The 20,870-nt window shown below is 43.5% G+C and overlaps 1 protein-coding gene across 5 annotated transcripts in view; it reads right to left on the bottom strand.

Annotated features, from left to right (window-relative positions):
• Window positions 1-20,870, bottom strand: part of pisd (phosphatidylserine decarboxylase) — a 165,917-nt gene that overhangs the window by 113,333 nt on the left and 31,714 nt on the right. For 4 of the 5 annotated variants that reach the window (XR_011356215.1, XM_069933106.1, XM_069933108.1 and 1 more), the window contains exon 3: window positions 10,294-10,475. Coding sequence is in view for 3 of the 5 variants with exons in the window: in XM_069933108.1 (XP_069789209.1) it covers window positions 10,294-10,475 (182 nt within the window). In the remaining 2 variants the exon portion in view is untranslated. Of the gene's footprint in view, window positions 1-10,293; window positions 10,476-20,870 lie in introns of those variants that run through there. The other variant, XM_069933107.1, reaches the window with a different exon arrangement.

Here is a 20,870-nt window from a genome sequence, read left to right on the forward strand (position 1 = left end):
GGGTGGGTGCGTGCGTGTGTATGTGTGGGTGGATGTGGGTGGGTGTGTGTGTGCATGTGGGTGTGGGCGGGCGGGCGTGCGTGCGTGCGTGTGCGCATGCGTGCGTGGGTGTGGGTGTGTGCATGCGTGGGGGTTGGTGTGCACGCACTTGGGTGAGTGTGAGTGTGTGTGCGCGTGTGCACGTGTGTGTGTATGTGTGGGTGGATGTGGGTGTGTGCGTGGGTGGGAGGGTGGGTGTGTGCGTGCGGGTGTGTGGGTGGGTGGGTGCATGTGTGGGTGCATGTGTGGGTGGGTGGGTGCATGTGTGGGTGGGTGGGTGCATGTGTGCGTGGGTGGGTGCATGTGTGCGTGGGTGGGTGCATGTGTGCGTGGGTGGGTGCATGTGTGCGTGGGTGGGTGCATGTGTGCGTGGGTGGGTGCGTGGTGGGTGTGGGTGTGTGCGTGCGGGTGTGTATGTGTGCGTGGGTGAGTGCGTATGTGTGCGTGGGTGGGTGCGTGCGTGTATGTGTGGGTGGATGTGAGTGTGTGTGGGTGTGTGTGTGCACGCGCGTGTGGGTGTGTGCGTGGGTGGGTGCATGTGTGCGTGGGTGCGTGGTGGGTGCGGGTGTGTGCGTGCGGGTGTGTATGTGTGCGTGTGTGCGTGGGTGGGTGCGTGCGTGTGTATATGTGTGGGTGGATGTGGGTGTGGGTGTGTGTGTGCGTGTACGTGTGGGTGGATGTGAGTGTGTGTGGGTGTGTGCACGCGCGTGTGTGTGGGTGGGTGTGTGCGTGTGTATATGTGTGGGTGGATGTAGGTGTGTGTGTGCGTGTATGTGTGGGTGGATGTGAGTGTGTGTGGGTGTGTGTGCACGCGCGTGTGGGTGTGTGCGTGCGTGCGGGTGTGTATGTGTGCGTGTGTGCGTGGGTGGGTGCGTGCGTGTGTATATGTGTGGGTGTGTGTGGGTGTGTGTGTGCGTGTATGTGTGGGTGGATGTGAGTGTGTGTGTGCACGCACGTGTGGGTGTGTGTGTGGGTGGGTGTGGGTGTGTGCGTATGTGTGGGTGGATGTGAGTGTGTGTGGGTGTGTGTGTGCACGCGCGTGTGGGTGTGTGCGTGGGTGGGTGCATGTGTGCGTGGGTGCGTGGTGGGTGCGGGTGTGTGCGTGCGGGTGTGTATGTGTGCGTGTGTGCGTGGGTGGGTGCGTGCGTGTGTATATGTGTGGGTGGATGTGGGTGTGGGTGTGTGTGTGCGTGTACGTGTGGGTGGATGTGAGTGTGTGTGGGTGTGTGCACGCGCGTGTGTGTGGGTGGGTGTGTGCGTGTGTATATGTGTGGGTGGATGTAGGTGTGTGTGTGTGTGTGCGTGTATGTGTGGGTGGATGTGAGTGTGTGTGGGTGTGTGTGCACGCGCGTGTGGGTGTGTGCGTGCGTGCGGGTGTGTATGTGTGCGTGTGTGCGTGGGTGGGTGCGTGCGTGTGTATATGTGTGGGTGTGTGTGGGTGTGTGTGTGCGTGTATGTGTGGGTGGATGTGAGTGTGTGTGTGCACGCACGTGTGGGTGTGTGTGTGGGTGGGTGTGGGTGTGTGCGTATGTGTGGGTGGATGTGAGTGTGTGTGGGTGTGTGTGTGCACGCGCGTGTGGGTGTGTGCGTGGGTGGGTGCATGTGTGCGTGGGTGCGTGGTGGGTGCGGGTGTGTGCGTGCGGGTGTGTATGTGTGCGTGGGTGGGTGCGTGCATGTGTATATGTGTGGGTGGATGTGGGTGTGTGGGTGTGTGTGTGCGTGTATGTGTGGGTGGATGTGAGTGTGTGTGTGTGCACGCACGTGTGGGTGTGTGTGTGGGTGGGTGTGGGTGTGTGCGTGGGTGGGTGGGTGTGTGTGTGCATGTGTGCGTGGGTGGGTGTGTGTGCATGTGTGGGTGGGTGTGGGTGAGTGTGTGTGCATGTGTGCGTGGGTGTATGTGTGTGCGCGCACGCGCGTGTGGGTGCGTGCATGTGCGCGGGTGGGGGTGTGGGCGTGCGGGCGGGTGCGCGGGCGGGTGCGCGGGCGGGTGCGCGGGCGGGTGCGCGGGCGGGTGCGCGGGCGGGTGCGCGGGCGGGTGCGCGGGCGGGTGCGCGGGCGGGTGCGCGGGCGGGTGCGCGGGCGGGTGCGCGGGCGGGTGCGCGGGCGGGTGCGCGGGCGGGTGCGCGGGCGGGTGCGCGGGCGGGTGCGCGGGCGGGTGCGCGGGCGGGTGCGCGGGCGGGTGCGCGGGCGGGTGCGCGGGCGGGTGCGCGGGCGGGTGCGCGGGCGGGTGCGCGGGCGGGTGCGCGGGCGGGTGCGCGGGCGGGTGCGCGGGCGGGTGCGCGGGCGGGTGCGCGGGTGGGTGCGCGGGTGGGTGCGCGGGTGGGTGCGCGGGTGGGTGTGGGTGCGCGTGGGTGTATGCGCGCACAGGTGTGTGTGGGTGTGTGTGTGCATGTGTGCGTGGGTGGGTGTGGGTGTGTGCGTGCGTGCGTGCGTGCGCGCATATGGATATTATTTTGTGTGATTTTAAAAATGTCTTATATCGTTTGTATTTATTTGCTTGAGTCTTTTAAAATTAAATATTTAAAAAAGTGCATGTAGACGACATGGTGAAAAATGTGTGATGGACCTATTGAAGGACTAGAGCAGCGTGCATTCATAACAGAACACCAAAATCATGTCAGTATCAAAGAGGCACTTCTAAAACATAAACCATTGTTAATGAGGCAGATGACAATGGAGGAGACATTTGAAAAAGGTATCAAGGAGAATTTCTAGTGTTTGGTGCTGCATTTATCTTATTTTGTAAGCAGAGATCAAGTTGTTTTATGGTATATATTAAACATCATTTCATGCTCGAAAAGACTGCTGTTGTTTTACCGCTGATGCAAGATTCTGCTGATGCTACTGAGCTGCTTAACGCCATTGTTCCAATAACCGAAAAAAACTGAAAAATGTCCAGTCCCAAACATTTTGGATACAGGGAAATATACTCTATTCTAGTACATGCTAACATTTTCCGATCGAGCACCATTGGGATTGACTAGGGCTAGACCACAAAAAAATGCAATCCCACAATTTTCTTCCATAATCCTCCTTAGAGCAGAACTATTCAAATATAGGTACTCACCAGCAATACACAAAAGTGCTAGAAAAACTCAGCAGGCCATGCAGCAACCATAAGTAGTAAAAGATAACCAATGTTGGGACCTAAGCCCTTCATCAAGAATATGGAAAAACAGGTAGACACCTGAATAAAATGGTGGGGGGAAGGTGCTGTCACATTTGTGGCCCGAAATGTGAAGTTAATAAAACATCGAACACAAGTTTTATCAGGTAAACTTCTCAGGGTCTTTATTCTCCCGTTTCCTTTGTTCTCCTGCTTGTGCTCTTATCTCTCTCTTATACCACGTGACTTCCGGTACATCTCATACAAATTCATTATGACAGGTGCAGGAGGAGAAAGGACAGAAAGGGAAGGAGTATAGGCTAACAGGTGAGAGGTAATAGGTGAACACATGTGGGAGGATTGAAACTGATATGTGACAGGGCGAGGGCTAAGAAGGGTAGCGCTCCTATATAGGGAAGGGAGTGGGGAAATGGGAGAGAGAGGGGTAGGGAAAGAGAGAGACCAGGTTAGGGGGGTAACTGAAATTGATATGAATACCATCTAGTTGGAGATTGCTGAGGCAGAATATAAAGCATTGTGACTCCAATTTGCAGGTAACCTTGATTTGTCAATACAAGGCCAGGGATAAACGTGACAGTGCGGCAATGGTGTATCCAATTGAAATGGTTGGTTACTGGGAAATTATTGCTGTGGCAGCAGACAGAGCATAGGTGCTCTCTGTTTTCATCCAGTCTCTCCAATGTAGAGGAGGCCACAATGAGAGTACCTACAGTTTCACAAGTGAAGTGTTACTTCACTTGGAAGAACTGTTTGAGCCCCAAATAGTTGAGAGGGAGAAGGTGAAAGTGCACGTGCTGCATTTCTTGTGGTCACAGGGGTAAGAACGAAGGGAGTAACTGATGGGAAGGGATACGTGGGCGAGGGAGTCTGAGAAAGAACAGCCCCTATGAAAAGCTGAGGGGGGAAGATGTGTCTGGTGGTGGGCAGCGATTGTAGGTGGCAGAAATTGTGCTGCAAATTGGAGGAATACCTTCCATTCTATCCCAGCAGTCTCCAACCAAATGACATAAATATCGATTTCTCAAATTTTGTTCACCCCTTCCCCCGGTCCATCTCTTACTGATCCTTTTGTTTCCTTTCCTCCAGCTCTCCATCCACTTCCTTTCCTTCTATTGGAGAGGTACTATTCTTAGCCCACTGCCCTCTCCCCTATCATTTCTCAGCTTCTTTCTCTCCTACTCTCCCATCTGTATATAGCCATTACCATCTTTTAGCCTGAGCTCCTCTCACCTTTCCCCCTCCCCTCCCTTTTTATTCAGATGTCTACCTGTTTTTTCTGATTTCTGACAAAGGACCTAAAGTGTTTAGATGTTGTGTGACCTGCAGAGGTTCTTCAGCACGTGTGTATTGCACTCAGCCAGACATCTACAGCTTTTCTTGCTCAACTCCATAGGTACTCCCCAGTTCTTGGAAGGATTCTGAAGACTGGCTGTAACCCAAGTTTCTGAAAGTCAGAAACACCGTTGGCCAAGATAGCAAAAATTTCACTGTTATGTTAGCTACAGATGAGAAAAGATCCTAGAATTAGCTAATTAGTGTAACTCTGTACTACAGATTTAAAAGATGTCAGACTGTGCGAGTTGCCAGTCCAGAAATTGCTGGATTAGAGTTTCAGCCTGTACTACCTTCTGGTATTTTGAAAAATCATAAGACATGGAAGCAGAATTAGGCCTTTCAGCCATCAAATTTTTCCTTTCAACCCCATTTTCTTGTTTTTACCTATAACTTTTAACACCTTACTAATCAAGACACCGTGAGCAGGAAAGGGCTTTGGCAAATACTAGAGCGCATCGGATGTCCCCCAAAGTTCCTCAACATGATTATCCAACTGCACGAAAACCAACAAGGTCGGGTCAGATACAGCAATGAGCTCTCTGAACCCTTCTCCATTAACAATGGCGTGAAGCAAGGCTGTGTTCTCGCACCAACCCTCTTTTCAATCTTCTTCAGCATGATGCTGAACCAAGCCATGAAAGACCCCAACAATGAAGACGCTGTTTACATCTGGTACCGCACGGATGGCAGTCTCTTCAATCTGAGGCGCCTGCAAGCTCACACCAAGACACAAGAGAAACTTGTCCATGAACTACTCTTTGCAGATGATGCCGCTTTAGTTGCCCATTCAGAGCCAGCTCTTCAGCGCTTGACGTCCTGCTTTGCGGAAACTGCCAAAATGTTTGGCCTGGAAGTCAGCCTGAAGAAAACTGAGGTCCTCCATCAGCCAGCTCCCCACCATGACTACCAGCCCCCCCACATCTCCATCGGGCACACAAAACTCAAAACGGTCAACCAGTTTACCTATCTCGGCTGCACCATTTCATCAGATGCAAGGATCGACAATGAGATAGACAACAGACTCGCCAAGGCAAATAGCGCCTTTGGAAGACTACACAAAAGAGTCTGGAAAAACAACCAACTGAAAAACCTCACAAAGATAAGCGTATACAGAGCCGTTGTCATACCCACACTCCTGTTCGGCTCCGAATCATGGGTCCTCTACCGGCACCACCTACGGCTCCTAGAACGCTTCCACCAGCGTTGTCTCCGCTCCATCCTCAACATCCATTGGAGCGCTCACACCCCTAACGTCGAGGTACTCGAGATGGCAGAGGTCGACAGCATCGAGTCCACGCTGCTGAAGATCCAGCTGCGCTGGATGGGTCACGTCTCCAGAATGGAAGACCATCGCCTTCCCAAGATCGTATTATATGGCGAGCTCTCCACTGGCCACCGTGACAGAGGTGCACCAAAGAAAAGGTACAAGGACTGCCTAAAGAAATCTCTTGGTGCCTGCCACATTGACCACCGCCAGTGGGCTGATAACGCCTCAAACCGTGCATCTTGGCGCCTCACAGTTTGGCGGGCAGCAGCCTCCTTTGAAGAAGACCGCAGAGCCCACCTCACTGACAAAAGGCAAAGGAGGAAAAACCCAACACCCAACCCCAACCAACCAATTTTCCCTTGCAACCGCTGCAATCGTGTCTGCCTGTCCCGCATCGGACTGGTCAGCCACAAACGAGCCTGCAGCTGACGTGGACTTTTTACCCCCTCCATAAATCTTCGTCCGCGAAGCCAAGCCAAAGAAAAGAAAAGAAGAAGAATCAAGATCCTATCAACCTCTCCTTTAAATATACCCAATGGCCACACTGCCATCTGTGGCAATGAATTCCACAGATTCACAACTCTGTCCGAAGAAACTTCCCTTGATTTCTATTCTAAAAGGACATCCTTTTATTGTAAGGCTTCTCCACATCATATAATTTGATGAGACCCACTCCCTATCCTTTTAATCCAGCAGGGACAGACCAGAGCCAGCAAACACTCACGTTAACCCTCTCATCCCCAAGATCATTCTCGTAAACCTCCTCTGGACTTTTTCCCTCACCAGCACATCCTTCCTTAGATATGGAGCCCAAAACTGGGCTCAATACTCCAAATCCAGTCAGAGCAACACATTGTAAAATGGTGGCGGCTTTGAAACACATTGGGTGCTTCTCAGGGAGATGTTAAAGATCTCGGTGACAACATCTGCTAGCTAAACCACACATCTCCTGAGCACTCTGCTTGGAATGTTATCCAGTCCAGCAGCTTTCCTAATTCTTACCTAATTCTCTCTTCACATTGGCCACTGCAAGACACAGCACGTGATCATTTGGAGGAGCGGTGGTCTTCTTCGCTGCCATGTCATTTTTCACCTCAAAACACGCGTAGAAGTTGTTCAGTGCATCTAGCAGGGAGACATCACTAGCACAAGCTGATGATGTAGTCTTGTTGTTGGTGATATCTTGGATGCTCTTCCACAAGCATTGCATGTCCTTGCCGTCCAGGAAGTGACTATGAATGCACTGGGCATGCACACACTTTGCTTCCTTGATGGCCTTAGATAGCTTAGCTCTTGCAATAGCTAGGGCTACCTTGTCTTTTGCTCTGAAGGCAGCATCTCGGTTCATGAATAGCACACGCACTTCCGCAGACATCCAAGGCTTCTGATTAGAGTAATCATGGTCTTGGGAACAGTGACGGTGACAGAACACTTATTAATATAGCTGGTCACTGATACCATATACTTCTCCATATTGATGCAGTCATCACTGGTTGCTATTTCCTTGATCACGTGCGAGTCAGTGGGCTCAAATTTCTGATACTTCACTGGTGTCTTACTGAGTGAAGACTGATGCAAAATATCTACTTTGATCATCCCTTTCTTTCCCATTATCACACCTCCAGTATCATGTTCGAGTGATTATGTCCACTCGTGCCTCTTACACTCTCTTCACCTCTGATTACATTTTTTGTGGCCTTCTGTTGGTTGTTTTTTTTTTAAATCTACCCAATCCTCTGGCTTCCCTCAACACAGCATGCACTCTCTTTGGCTTTTATGCTCTCTGACTTCCCTTGTCACCATGGTTACCTCAGCCTCCCTTTAAATGCTTCTTTTTTGTGAAGAACTGATCCAGAGTCTTTCAAATAATTCCTGGAAACTTCTGCCATTGCAGCTTTTCAGTCTTCCCTGCTTAGGTCCCTTTCCAAACTCTGGCCAACTCCTGTCTCATTCCTCCATAGTTAACCTTTACTCAAATGTAATATTGGCACATCAGATTATAGCTTCTCCCTCAAAATGAAGTGAATGCTACCATATTGCAATCATTGCCTCCAAATGGTTATTTTTACCTTAACCTCCTGAACTAAAACAGCTTTACTGCACACCAAATTCAGAATTGCCTTTTTCATCGTGAGCTTGACCAAAGATTGTTCTAAAAAGCCATCTTGTGCACATTCCATAAGTTCTCTCTCTTAAGATCCAATACCAACCTGATTTTCCCAATCTAACTGCATATTGAAGTCCACTCCCCAACCCTCCCCACCAAAGATCACCATAATATTGCCACCTTGTAATGCCTCTCCAACTTCTGTGCAATTTGCACCTACACCCTGACTGCTATTTGGAAGCCTGTTTGTAACTCCCATCAGAGACTTTTCTCAACTTTATCCATAAGGATTCGACATCCTCTGATCCCATGACCCTTCTTGCTAAGGATTTTTAAAACCAACAGAGCCACACTACCCCCTCTACCCACCTCCCCGTCTTTTCAATAGGCTGCTTATTCTTGGATTTTTTTTCCTCCCAAATGTGACCCACCTTCAGCCATATCTCTGTTATACTCACAACTGCACTTTAAGCTCTTCTACCTTTGTACGCTGCATGTATTTAAATACAGCATCTTCAGTGCCACATTCAACATCCTTCTCATGTTTTTCTCTGCGTTGCTAGAGCTAAATTCTTATCCCTTTCCAAACTTTCTGGCCCATATTTCATTCTTGAGTCATCAATAAGATGCCCTATGCACTCCTCCTCTTTTACTTTATTCATACTTTTCAAATCTGTTGAACCCCCTCCCTATTGAATCCATTCTTGTTTTATATCTATTCATTAGCACTAACTTTTTAAAAAAACAGCAGATGGAGAAAAATATTTTTGGGAAATGTGAATTTTATTTTATTGAGAGGTGATAACAGTTAAAATAGATGAGAAGATTTTTCTCCCTCACTTACAGTTCACAGTTCCCACAGCCCACTGCAAAATGAGGTCAGCTGTTACCACAATATAATGGTGTAGGATAAGATGATAAATGTACAGGTTGAGGACAAAAAGCAGGCACATCGGATTAGCAATGACTGTTATCTCATAAAGCCAGGTAGAATTTTGTTGAGGCTCCAGCACCACCAAGCTGTGATTTCTATAACTTTATGAACAATACCACTGAAGTACATGAAATCAAGAAGAAATTTTAAAACTCACTACCACAGAACTCAGTACTGTACCAGTATGTTTGTTTGTGCTCCAATGTCTTCACTCTTTTGCTGAAGCACAAGTTTCCAGAAATTCAATTCCCACAGATCCATTAGCCCGACTCTTCACACTACCATTGGCACCCATCTTTCCAGTGCCTTCATTCATCCAAAGACCATCCATCTAGTTCAGTGGTTCCCAACCTTTTTCTTCCAACTCAATGCTTTAAGTATTCCCTATGCCATCAGTGCTCTGTGATTAGTAAGGGATTGCTTAAGGTGGGTGGAAAGAAATAAATTTGAAAACCACTGTTTTAATCGTACCTCATTGACTTGTTGTTAAGGTGGGTGGAAAGAAATAAATTTGAAAACCACTGTTTTAATCGTACCTCATTGACTTGTTGTGCACAGTTTCATAACTCCAAAGGAAATGGGCCAATGACAATTTTTCTCAAGTAAAATATTTTGCTAACAATTGGGTCTAGAGCAGTGGTTCTCAACCTTCCCTTCCCACTCACATCCCACCTTAAGCAAACCCTGACTAATCACAGAGCACCAATGACATAGGGATTACTTAAAGTGGGATGTGAGTTGGAAGAAAAAGGTTGGGAACCACTGCTCTAGTTTCTCAGCTTGATTCTGTTCTTTGGCAAATGGACCTAAATAGGTTTTATAACCTTAGTTTCAATTTCAGTCTCATTTTGTTGATCAGCATCTCTGACACGACATGTAGCCTGAATGTAGCTAATATCTCCCGTGCTGATTTGGTTTCTACAAAGATCTACTATTCAAAATAAAAACAACTTTTAATAGTTTGACCTCTAATTACTTCCATGACCTAGGTGTATCTCCCTTCACCAGACCCTTGCTCTATAGACCATCTTGTTCATTTTCTTAATGCTGCTTTATTACAAGGAACATTATCACTGGCTCTGCGCAAATCCAGCCATGCTCTTAATACCTCCAAAGAAAGCCTAAATATTTTGTTAAATTTTATTTCATTCTATCTTTTAAACTGATAGCATAGAGGAAAAAGATAAAATTATATTTGAAAATAAAAATCACCCTTCCCCAGTTAACCTAATCTCAGCTGGCATTAAACACAAAAGGCAGCTGGAGAAATACCATGAGGAAATTCTAACAAAATTATTGGAGAACTAAAAGCTATCAAGTGCACAGAGGAAATTAGTTTCACAATAGGATGATTTCAAAATGATTTAAGCGGAGTCATTAAAAAATGTCAGGGCACCCTCGTGATTTCCATCTAATTAAAGGCATGGGACTTTGTGCTAATGTATAACACACATTGAACTTTTGGTAATTAAAGAATTACCTACCTGCCATGCAGCAGCTATGCCGTGTTGCCTCAGCCCTTCTAGTCCACGACGTTCAAGTTCTCGCTGCCTGTACTTGTCATACTGCCAGTATCCCACATACCCACTGCCTGTGGCGACTAACAGATGCAAAGGACGGATACGAGTCATGGTTCCAAAAGAAATAGTTTGCAGAATCCGATGATCTGTTTAGCCCAAAAATTAAAGAAATCAGAATGAAGGTTAGACGAATCTACTCAAAACCAGCTTTAGCACTAATATAATGTTACATACAGGCATAGGAATTTGTGCCAATGTATTGAAACAAAATAAGCAAAGAGCATTAATGATGCCCAGTTGCTAATGAGTTATTTATTTATTATCATTGCCATTTTCTAGGTGAGCAGAGAGACACGGTCAAGTGCCCTTTTGCAAAAAAAAAATGAAAAGATGGGAAAAAAGTTCCTTCCAAGACTGTGAGTGCTGGAGGATCATGTTGCCTCAGCTGTCACCCCCACAACCACTGCTATTCATTCCTGTGTATTGTTCAGTGGCAAGGGACCTGAGACACTCCTTCCCAAACCAGTTTCATGCTCGCAATTGCACCCATCACACATCAACTTTCTTGTTGTCTGAATTCTTGCATCCCACAAAATAATTACAGTTTTTTTAATTTACCACCTTGGATTGTGCCCGGGAAGAGTAAATTGTACTTTTTGTACAATTATAGCAATTCAATGAACAGATTATCATTTATTCGTTTCTTCTAACAAGAGTAATTTTTAACAAATTAACAAATGCATTATTTTTTTCTACAATATTATGTGCAAAGTTAGACTCCAAGTATTCAGCCAGTGGAGTGCCTTCATCATGCTTTGCTTGTAGCAGATGTTCAAATAAAGTTGTGTTCAAATATAATGGCATCACCCCAGGATGAAAAGCTGGTTGAAGGTGCTTGCTGCTGGGGTGACTTTCTAAAAGTGCCTCCTCATCCTTACTTTGTAAGGATCTTTATTAATATATTATTAAGTACCATATAAACTGGTGTAATAGTCAAGTTTTGGGGATCAATTTTACAGGTAAAAATTTGTGGGTCGACTTTTACACTGGTCATACTTTTGACCCTGGCAAGTACCTGCATTGTTCAAGGCATCAGGAGCTTGGATGCCTGGGACCTAAAGGCAAGTCTGTGTTCAAGGTGTTGGGAGCTCCGATGGGTGGGCTGCTGAGACGCGGATCTGCTTTCAGGGCTTCAGTGCATGGGTAGCCGGGGCAAGGATCTGCGGTCGGGAGCTCAGATGGACAGGCATCTGGGGCAAGGATCAGCGGTTGGGCATCAAGAACCTGGATGGGTGGATGATCATGGACAAAAACTTGGGGGGAGGGTGGTGTCAATGACTGTTGACTTTTACATAGTATATACTGAAAATATGGTACTTTTGGGCCAAAAACAAAGGTCTACTTTTACACAGGATTGACTGTTATATATGGTATATTAATGAATTGTTGTGGGGATAAGAGATTGGATTATGAAGAATAATTAAACAAATTCTTAATGAGAGAGATTGAGGAGTGAATTTTAAGAGAATCAGACAAGGTACGTTCGTACAACAAAAAAAAAATCACTCAGGATCGAATAGGGCTAAATTCCAAATTATCCTAAAGCAACAATACTTTAGCATTGACATTTTTCAGTTAATGGACTCAGTGGGGAGGCAGCAAAAAAAAAAACATTGATTCAATAAAATTAAATCTTCCAGAAAGTTGTGTTTCTGAATAAAATACGTAATTGGAAATGGGTAATTTTGTCCTGCCTAGATGAAACAGATGGCTGGATGTTCTCAAACTCTCCACTAATTTTTCCTTGGTTTACATCTGGATTAACTGACAGATCAACACACCAATAAGCAACAACTACAATTCCTCAGTCCATCATTTGTCCACCCTCCTCACAGCATCCACCTTTCGCTGTTATTTAAATTTCCACCCTCCCTTGGTGTTTGCCCATCTATCAATGTGGAGGGGTTGGGGGAAGAGGAAGGCCATGAGGTAAACTACAGCAGCAACAAGGTCAGGGACAACATTTGGATTAAAAAGATAATAATCCTAAACATTCCATATTCCAAAATTATGTGGTTGGATAAACATTCACTAATTAAGAGTTTGAAAGAATTGGTATCAAAGGTGGTTGCCTTCCTTGTGTAAAATACATATTTTGAGATCTTGATTTTCAAGTACATTTTTTCCTTGATGGTTAAAGGCTGCACTAATCCAGTAAAGTCAATGCTGAATTTTGCCACCAACACATCTCCTGAGGTGAACATTTCCCAGGATCTCATGGTTGACATTTATTGTCAGATGGTAGTCAATACAACAGAGTTGTTGAGGAAATGTTTTGTAGATGCTAGTGCACCCTATTCTTTTGTATGCTTCTATGAACTGGAGCTGGTCTCCAAATGTACAGAGATGCAAACAATGTCTGTATTCTGCAGCAAAAAAAATTAAATTGGAGTGACTTTGATCCTGGAATATCATTACCACTAGGGTGCACAAAAGAGCAACCCAGGCTTCACCTAACAAAGCCCTACAACAAGAGTGCCATCAAGAGGAATTGCTCTGCATTTTAAATAAATGTTGTTTGGCTCTTTTTACCATAACATTTCATAATTTCAGTCTTCTTGATCAAAGAATAATTTTTGTACTCATCACTGAACCATGAACAATTCTTGTGAAACTGGCGCTAATCTTAACTAATGGAGAATGATTCAATCTATGGCAACCAAACTTTAGAACCAAGTAACTGAGATTTGCCTTTTGGAATGCCATCAATATGCTCAGGAACAGAACTTCAATCTATTGTCAACTTGTGTTTTTTCAAAAATAGACTGTATTCACTATAAATTATTTACAAAAGAGAGGAGTCACGTGATGGAGTAGTGGCCGGTGTCACATTTGTGGCCCGAAATGTGAAGTTAATAAAACATTAAACACAAGTTTTATCAGGTAAACTTCTCCGTTGTCTTTATTCTCCAGTTTCCCTTTGTTCTCTTGCTTGTGTTCTTATCTCTCCCTCATACCACGTGACTTCCGGTACATCTGGCCTGCCTCCTGTAGTCTAGATAGTACACGCCTCAACCGTTTGTCATGCTCTTCCTTCGTTGGTGCATGGACTATGATGTCGTCAGAAATGTTAGCAACTCCAGGAATGCCTTGAATCACTCAATGGATTTCATACTGGTAGATCTCCGAAGCTGCATTAATTCCAAATGATAGTCTCTTGTAACGATACAATCCACAGTGAGTCACAAATGTTGTCACATCTCGGGAACCTGGATCCAGCTCTAATTGATAATAGCCCCATTTCAAATCAATTTTTGAGAATATCTTGCTGGTAGTTAGTTCTTGAAGTATTTCCTCCACCGTTGGTATAGGGTGTCGTTCTCTAATTATAGCTTCATTGGCCATTCTCATGTCAACACATAGTCTTATGTCACCCTTTGGTTTGGGCACAATCACTACTGGGCTGACCCATTGTGTCGAATGTTCCACCGGTTCAATAATGTCTTGCTCGATCAATTCTTTAATTTTGGCTTCGACTTTCCCACAAAGTCCAAACGGAGTTCGGCGCATTGGTTGTGCCTTGGGTTTGACTGTTTCATCTACCGCTAGCTTCAATTGTCGACCTTTCAGCTTTCCTACTCCTTGGAAGACTGCGGGGAATTCTTGCTTCATATCCTCATATGACTGAATTGAATTGACACAAGCTCCAATATGAAGTATTGCCAGGTCTTGCGCTGTGCTTCTACTCAGCAATGGTTCTCCCCTCTCTTCTATGACCATAAACTCTGCTTCGGTGTACTTATCTCCAGCTTCAACAGTTGCACTAAAACATCCAATGGTCTGCAATGGCTTGGTTGCTGTGTATGGATACAGTTTCTTGGAACACTTCTTTGAGGTACAGATGATCTTTTTCCTTTTCAACTTCTCCCATAAATGTCGATCAATCACATTACTGTCACTGCCTGAGTCTACAATGACCTGCACGGTCACTCCACCAATGATCACTGGGACCTTCTCATGATGTACTTCTTTCAACGTAAATTGGTAACAACTCTGTTCCTCCTGGGTATCATCATCGTCACCGTCTATCTGGCGAATGGTATCTTTCTTTCCAGGATACTTTCCTTTCCCCCAGGCTTTGCCTTTGGAAGTTGAACTCTTCCTCTTCTGGTCTGCATTGGACTTGCTTTTGCACTTCTTTGCAAAGTGGTCCTTACCGCCACACTTTCTGCAAACTTTGCCTTTGGCCGGGCAATATGGGTCTTTTCCAAAGTGACCTCAGTTTCCACATCGATAACACTCCACGTCCTGTGTCGACGTATATCTTGGGTGGTTATGGCGATGTGAGAGCCTCTTAATTTGCTGGCTTGAGTTGTCTTTCAGGGTCATGGTATGAAATTGCCCTTCAACAGCCTCTAATGCAGCAGCAATGGTTAAAGCATCGGTGAGTTCCAACTCACTCCCTCTTTCCAGTAGACGTCTTCTGAGTTTATCTGATCTACAGTGCTGTACGACTTGATCCAATAATTGGTTGTCCAAATCAGCTGGCATGTAATTGCATCTAACAGCTAGCTGGTGTAGTCTCGTCACGTACTGAGCAATTGTCTGGCCATCTTCTTGTCTCGTTCTCCGAAACAAATGGCGTTGAAATGTAGCATTCGGTGTCACTACATAGTGTGCATTTAATGCATCTACCGCTTTCTGGTACTCATCCTTTCTTCCAGTATTCAAAAGTGTCTTAAATGTTTCCCGAACTGAGGGTCCTGCAGTGAAAAGAAGTAACGCCCTTCTCTGCGCTTTTTGTTCAACTGTACCGGTATCTAGAAATAGGCCACGACTGTCGGCATAGGATTCAAATTCTTCCAGCCATGCTTTCCACTTCACACTTACAGTGCTTGCATCACCAGTCGGGTCAAAATGAGCAATTCCACTATGTGTTAGAAAGTCACCGTTTGCACCAGCCATAAGGAAATATTCCAGCCCCAAAAGTACCGAGTCACAGAGAATATTTTTATCACCTTGAAGTTGTCTGTAATCCTCTGTAATCTTGTTTAGTCTTTAATTTTCTTCAAGCTTCTTTCATCCTCGTTGCCAATGTCACATTTGTGGCCCGAAATGTGAAGTTAATAAAACATTAAACACAAGTTTTATCAGGTAAACTTCTCCGTTGTCTTTATTCTCCAGTTTCCCTTTGTTCTCTTGCTTGTGTTCTTATCTCTCCCTCATACCACGTGACTTCCGGTACATCTCATACATATTCATTATCATGACAGCCGGTAGGGGAACTCCAGCCCTCTCCAGAAAAGTTAAAAAAAAGATAGAGAAAAAGCAAAGGCACAAACTTAAAAAGCAAAACAAAGTGAAAGTAAAAGTGTGGAGAAAATGGCAGCGAAGAAAGAAAAACCAAAAATAACGGGAAGAAAAGAAGAAGGAAAGAGTCGGAAGAAGATGATGAAGGCCTTACCTGTACGAAGAGGCCCGCCACGGAGAGAGAAGCCCGCTCCCTCAGGTCATTGGAAGTCCCGGGCTCAGGACTACAAAAATGGCTCGCAGAGCCGAGTAAAAGTGCGCAACCACGCATGCGCGAGGAGTCGCGCATGTGTGATGCGCATGAAAAACACACTGACGGGAGGGAGGAACAGCTGCGGAGTCAATCTCCACAGCTGAGAGAGACACCTGCAGCACAACAGCAGGTGCAGAACACAGACAATAACGACAACAAGAAAGAAGAGGGTAAAAAGAAAACAAGGAAACAACCGATGGTCAATCCAGAGGAAGAAGAAGAAGAACAGAAAGAAGTGGAAGAAGAGAAAGGCAAGACAAAGGATGTATCTTTTTTTAAAGAATATGGAATCAGTGAAAAAATGGCAATTACAAGAATTTAATGAGATAAAAAGAAGAATTAAGAATGCAGAAGAAAAAATGATTAAAATGGAAATGGCCATATCAGAGTTAGGAAAAAGAGTGGAAAATATGGAAAAACGAGAAACAATTGTAGTAATGGAAGTAGAAGACTTAAAAGAGAAATTAGAAGAATCTAATATAAAAGTTAAAGAAACACAGGAGCTGTTATCTCAGAAGATAGATATAATAGAAAACTATAATAGAAGAAATAATATAAAGATAGTGGGCCTTAAGGAAGATGAAGAAGGCAAGAATATGAGAGAATTTATAAAAGATTGGATCCCCAGGGTCCCGGGAAGACCAGAATTACAGGAAGAAATGGAAATAGAGAGGGCACATAGAACTTTAGCCCCAAAGCCACAACCGCAGCAAAAATCAAGATCCATTTTAGTAAAATTCTTAAGATATACAACAAGAAAAAATATATCGGAAAAAGCAATGAAGAAAGTAAGAGAGGACAAAAAGCCACTGGAATATAAAGGTCAAAAAAATTTTTTCTATCCAGACATAAGTTTTGAACTGCTGAAGAAGACGAAGGAGTTCAATACAGCGAAAACGATCTTATGGAAAAAAGTTTAAGTTTATGTTAAGGTACCCAGCGGTACTTAAAATAGTTATTCCAGGGTAAAAAAACAGACTATTCTCAGATCCAGAGGAAGCAAGGAAATATGCAGAACAACTACAAAACAAGCAGAGAGATGAAGACATGTAATAAGAGTAAAAATGACCGTGATCTATATGTATGTGTGTAAAGGGGTATATGTGTGTGTGTATATATATATATATATATATATATATATATATATATAGTGTGTATACATGAATGTATCCGTATTTAGAGGAAAATATATAGAGTATAGACAAGAATTAATAAGGGAGGGAAATGGAATAGAGGGAATAAGGAGGGAATTAAAAGAATGACCTTTGTTACATATGAAAATTGAAATCTTTTCTGGGGGGGGGCTGGGTGGGGAGGAGTTACGGTCACTGCAGAATCAGCTGACGTTTGCAAGTGAATTCGCAAATCCAAATGGAGAGGGGAGATGTGGTTGTCCGACAAAGGATAAAGGGCAACTCAGGAGGGGGAGGGGAGAATGGGGTTAAAGAAGTTTTAAATAGGAGAATAAGGAAAATGTATGATGTTTTAGAAATGTTGTCTTATAAAGTGTTCAAAACATGAAAGCAGAAATGGATAAGAAGGAAAAGTGATGATGGAGAAACGGAAAGGGAAGATAAACAAAGTATAAAATGGCTACGCTGAACTAAATAACTTTAAATATTAACGGAATACATAACCAAATTAAAAGGAAGAAACTGCTAAATTTACTGAAAAAAGAAAAAATTGATATAGCATTTGTGCAAGAAACACATTCAACTGAATTGGAGCACAAGAAATTAAAGAGAGATTGGGTAGGACATGTAACAGCAGCATCATATAATTAAAAAGCAAGAGGAGTAGCTATATTAATTAGTAAAAATGTGCCAATTAAAATAGAAGAGGAAATAATAGATCCAGCAGGGAGATATGTAATGATAAAATGTCAGATATATTCGGAGTTTTGGAATCTACTCAATGTATATTCACCTAACGAAGAAGATCAAAAGTTTATGCAAGATATTTTTTTTGAAGATAGCAGATACGCAAGGGAACATATTAATAGGAGGGGATTTCAACCTGAATTTGGATTCAAATATGGACAAAACTGGGAAAAAAATTAACAGAAAGAACAAAGTAACCAAATTTAAATCGATGGAAGAAATGCAACTTTTGGATATATGGAGGAAACAACACCCAAAGGAAAAGGAATATTCATATTATTCGGGTAGACATAAAACATACTCAAGAATAGATCTATTCCTATTATCAGCTCGTATGCAAGATAGAGTAAGAAAAACAGAATATAAAGCTAGAATATTTTCGGACCATTCACCCCTGATATTGAGAATAGAGTTAGAGGACATCCCTCCAAGAATGTATAGATGGAGATTAAACTCCATGCTACTTAAAAGGCAGAATTTTAGAGAATTCATTGAAAGACAAATTAAAATGTATTTTGAAATAAATACGGAATCAGTGAAAGATAAGTTTATACTATGGGATGCAATGAAAGCGTTCATTAGAGGGCAAATAATAAGTTATGTAACCAAGATGAAGAAGGACTATAATCAGGAAACAGAGCAGTTGGAAAGGGAAATAGTAAATATAGAAAAAGAAATAGCAATGAAGGAAGATACAACTAAAAGAAGAGAATTGGCAGATAAAAAAATAAAATATGAAACACTACAAACATATAAGGTGGAGAAGAACATAATGAAGACAAAACAGAAATATTATGAACTGGGGAAAAAACGCACAAAATTCTAGCATGGCAGCTTAAGACAGAACAAGCTAAGAAAATGGTATTGGCATCAAGGAAAAAAGACAAACAAATCACATATAATCCAACGGAGATCAAGGAAAACTTTAGAGAATTCTATGAACAATTATACCAAACTGAAAACGAAGGGAAAGAAGGCAAAATAGTTGAATTTTTAACTAAAATTGAACTACCAAAATTACAAATAGAGGAACAAAATAAATTAATAGAACCATTTGAAATAGTAGAAATACAAGAGATAATAAAAAAATTACCAAATAATAAAACACCAGGAGAGGATGGATTCCCAATAGAATTCTATAAAACATTTAAAGATTTATTAATTCCTCCCCTCCTGGAAGTAATCAACCAGATTGATAAAACACAAAGCTTACCAGATTCATGTAAAACAGCAATAATTACAGTAATAATAAATAGCGCCTTTGGAAGACTACACAAAAGAGTCTGGAAAAACAACCAACTGAAAAACCTCACAAAGATAAGCGTATACAGAGCCGTTGTCATACCCACACTCCTGTTCGGCTCCGAATCATGGGTCCTCTACCGGCACCACCTACGGCTCCTAGAACGCTTCCACCAGCGTTGTCTCCGCTCCATCCTCAACATCCATTGGAGCGCTTACATCCCTAACGTCGAAGTACTCGAGATGGCAGAGGTCGACAGCATCGAGTCCACGCTGCTGAAGATCCAGCTGCGCTGGATGGGTTACGTCTCCAGAATGGAGGACCATCGCCTTCCCAAGATCGTGTTATATGGCGAGCTCTCCACTGGCCACCGTGACAGAGGTGCACCAAAGAAAAGGTACAAGGACTGCCTAAAGAAATCTCTTGGTGCCTGCCACATTGACCACCGCCAGTGGGCTGATAACGCCTCAAACCGTGCATCTTGGCGCCTCAGTTTGGCGGGCAGCAACCTCCTTTGAAGAAGACCGCAGAGCCCACCTCACTGACAAAAGGCAAAGGAGGAAAAACCCAACACCCAAACCCAACCAACCAATTTTCCCCTGCAACCGCTGCAATCGTGTCTGCCTGTCCCGCATCGGACTTGTCAGCCACAAAAGAGCCTGCAGCTGACGTGGACTTTTTACCCCCTCCATAAATCTTCGTCCGCGAAGCCAAGCCAAAGAAAGAAAGAAGAAAAGAAAGAATAAAGCAAGGGAAAGATCCACTCGCACCAGCGTCATATAGACCAATATCATTACTTAACACAGATTATAAGATAATAGCTAAACTATTAGCAAACAGATTAGCAGAATATGTACCGAAAATGGTAAATCTAGACCAAACTGGATTTATTTAAAAAAAAAAGCACAATAGACAATATTTGTAAATTTATTAACTTAATTCATGCAGTAGAACGGAGTAAAGCACCAACAGTAGCAGTTGCTTTAGACGCAGAGAAGGCCTTTGACAGAGTAGAATGGAATTATTTATTCAAAGTATTGCAAAAATTCAGTTTACCAGAGAAGTATATTAATTGGATTAAAGCATTATATAAGGGGCCATTGGCGAAAGTGACAGTAAATGGATATATATCAAAGCAATTTAACTTAAGCAGGTCAACACGGCAGGGATGCCCACTATCACCCCTATTGTTCGCGTTAGCTATAGAACCACTAGCAGAATTGATAAGAACAGAAAATAATATAAAAGGGATAAAAATAAAAGACAAGGAATATAAAATCAGTTTATTTGCGGATGATGTTATAGTATACTTAACAGAACCAGAACTATCAATAAAAGAATTATATAAGAAATTGAAGGAATATGGAGAAGTGTCGGGTTACAAAATTAACGCAATTAAAAGTGAAGCAATGCCAATGAATAATGTGGATTTCTCAAAATTTAAGAAGGAATCACCATTCAGATGGCAAATGCAAGCAATAAGATACCTAGGTATACAAATAAATAAAAATCTCGGCCAACTATATAAACTCAATTATTATCCACTAATGAAAAAACTACAGGACGATTTAGAGCATTGGAAAGATTTACCATTAACACTAATAGGAAGGACAAACTGTATTAAAATGAACATTTTCCCAAGGATATTATACCTATTTCAGGCATTGCCAATACACTTGACAGAGAAATTCTTCAAGGAGTTAAAGAAAATAATAAAGACATTTTTATGGAAAGGGGGGAAACCGAGGATAGCACTAGATAAATTAACAGAATGGTATAAACAAGGAGGCTTACAACTGCCAAACTTTAAAAATTATTATAGAGCCGCACAATTAAGATACCCATCAGATTTTTA

This window comes from Narcine bancroftii, chromosome 4, assembly GCF_036971445.1.
Source record: "Narcine bancroftii isolate sNarBan1 chromosome 4, sNarBan1.hap1, whole genome shotgun sequence".
In the NCBI taxonomy this organism is placed as follows: Eukaryota; Metazoa; Chordata; class Chondrichthyes; order Torpediniformes; family Narcinidae; genus Narcine; species Narcine bancroftii.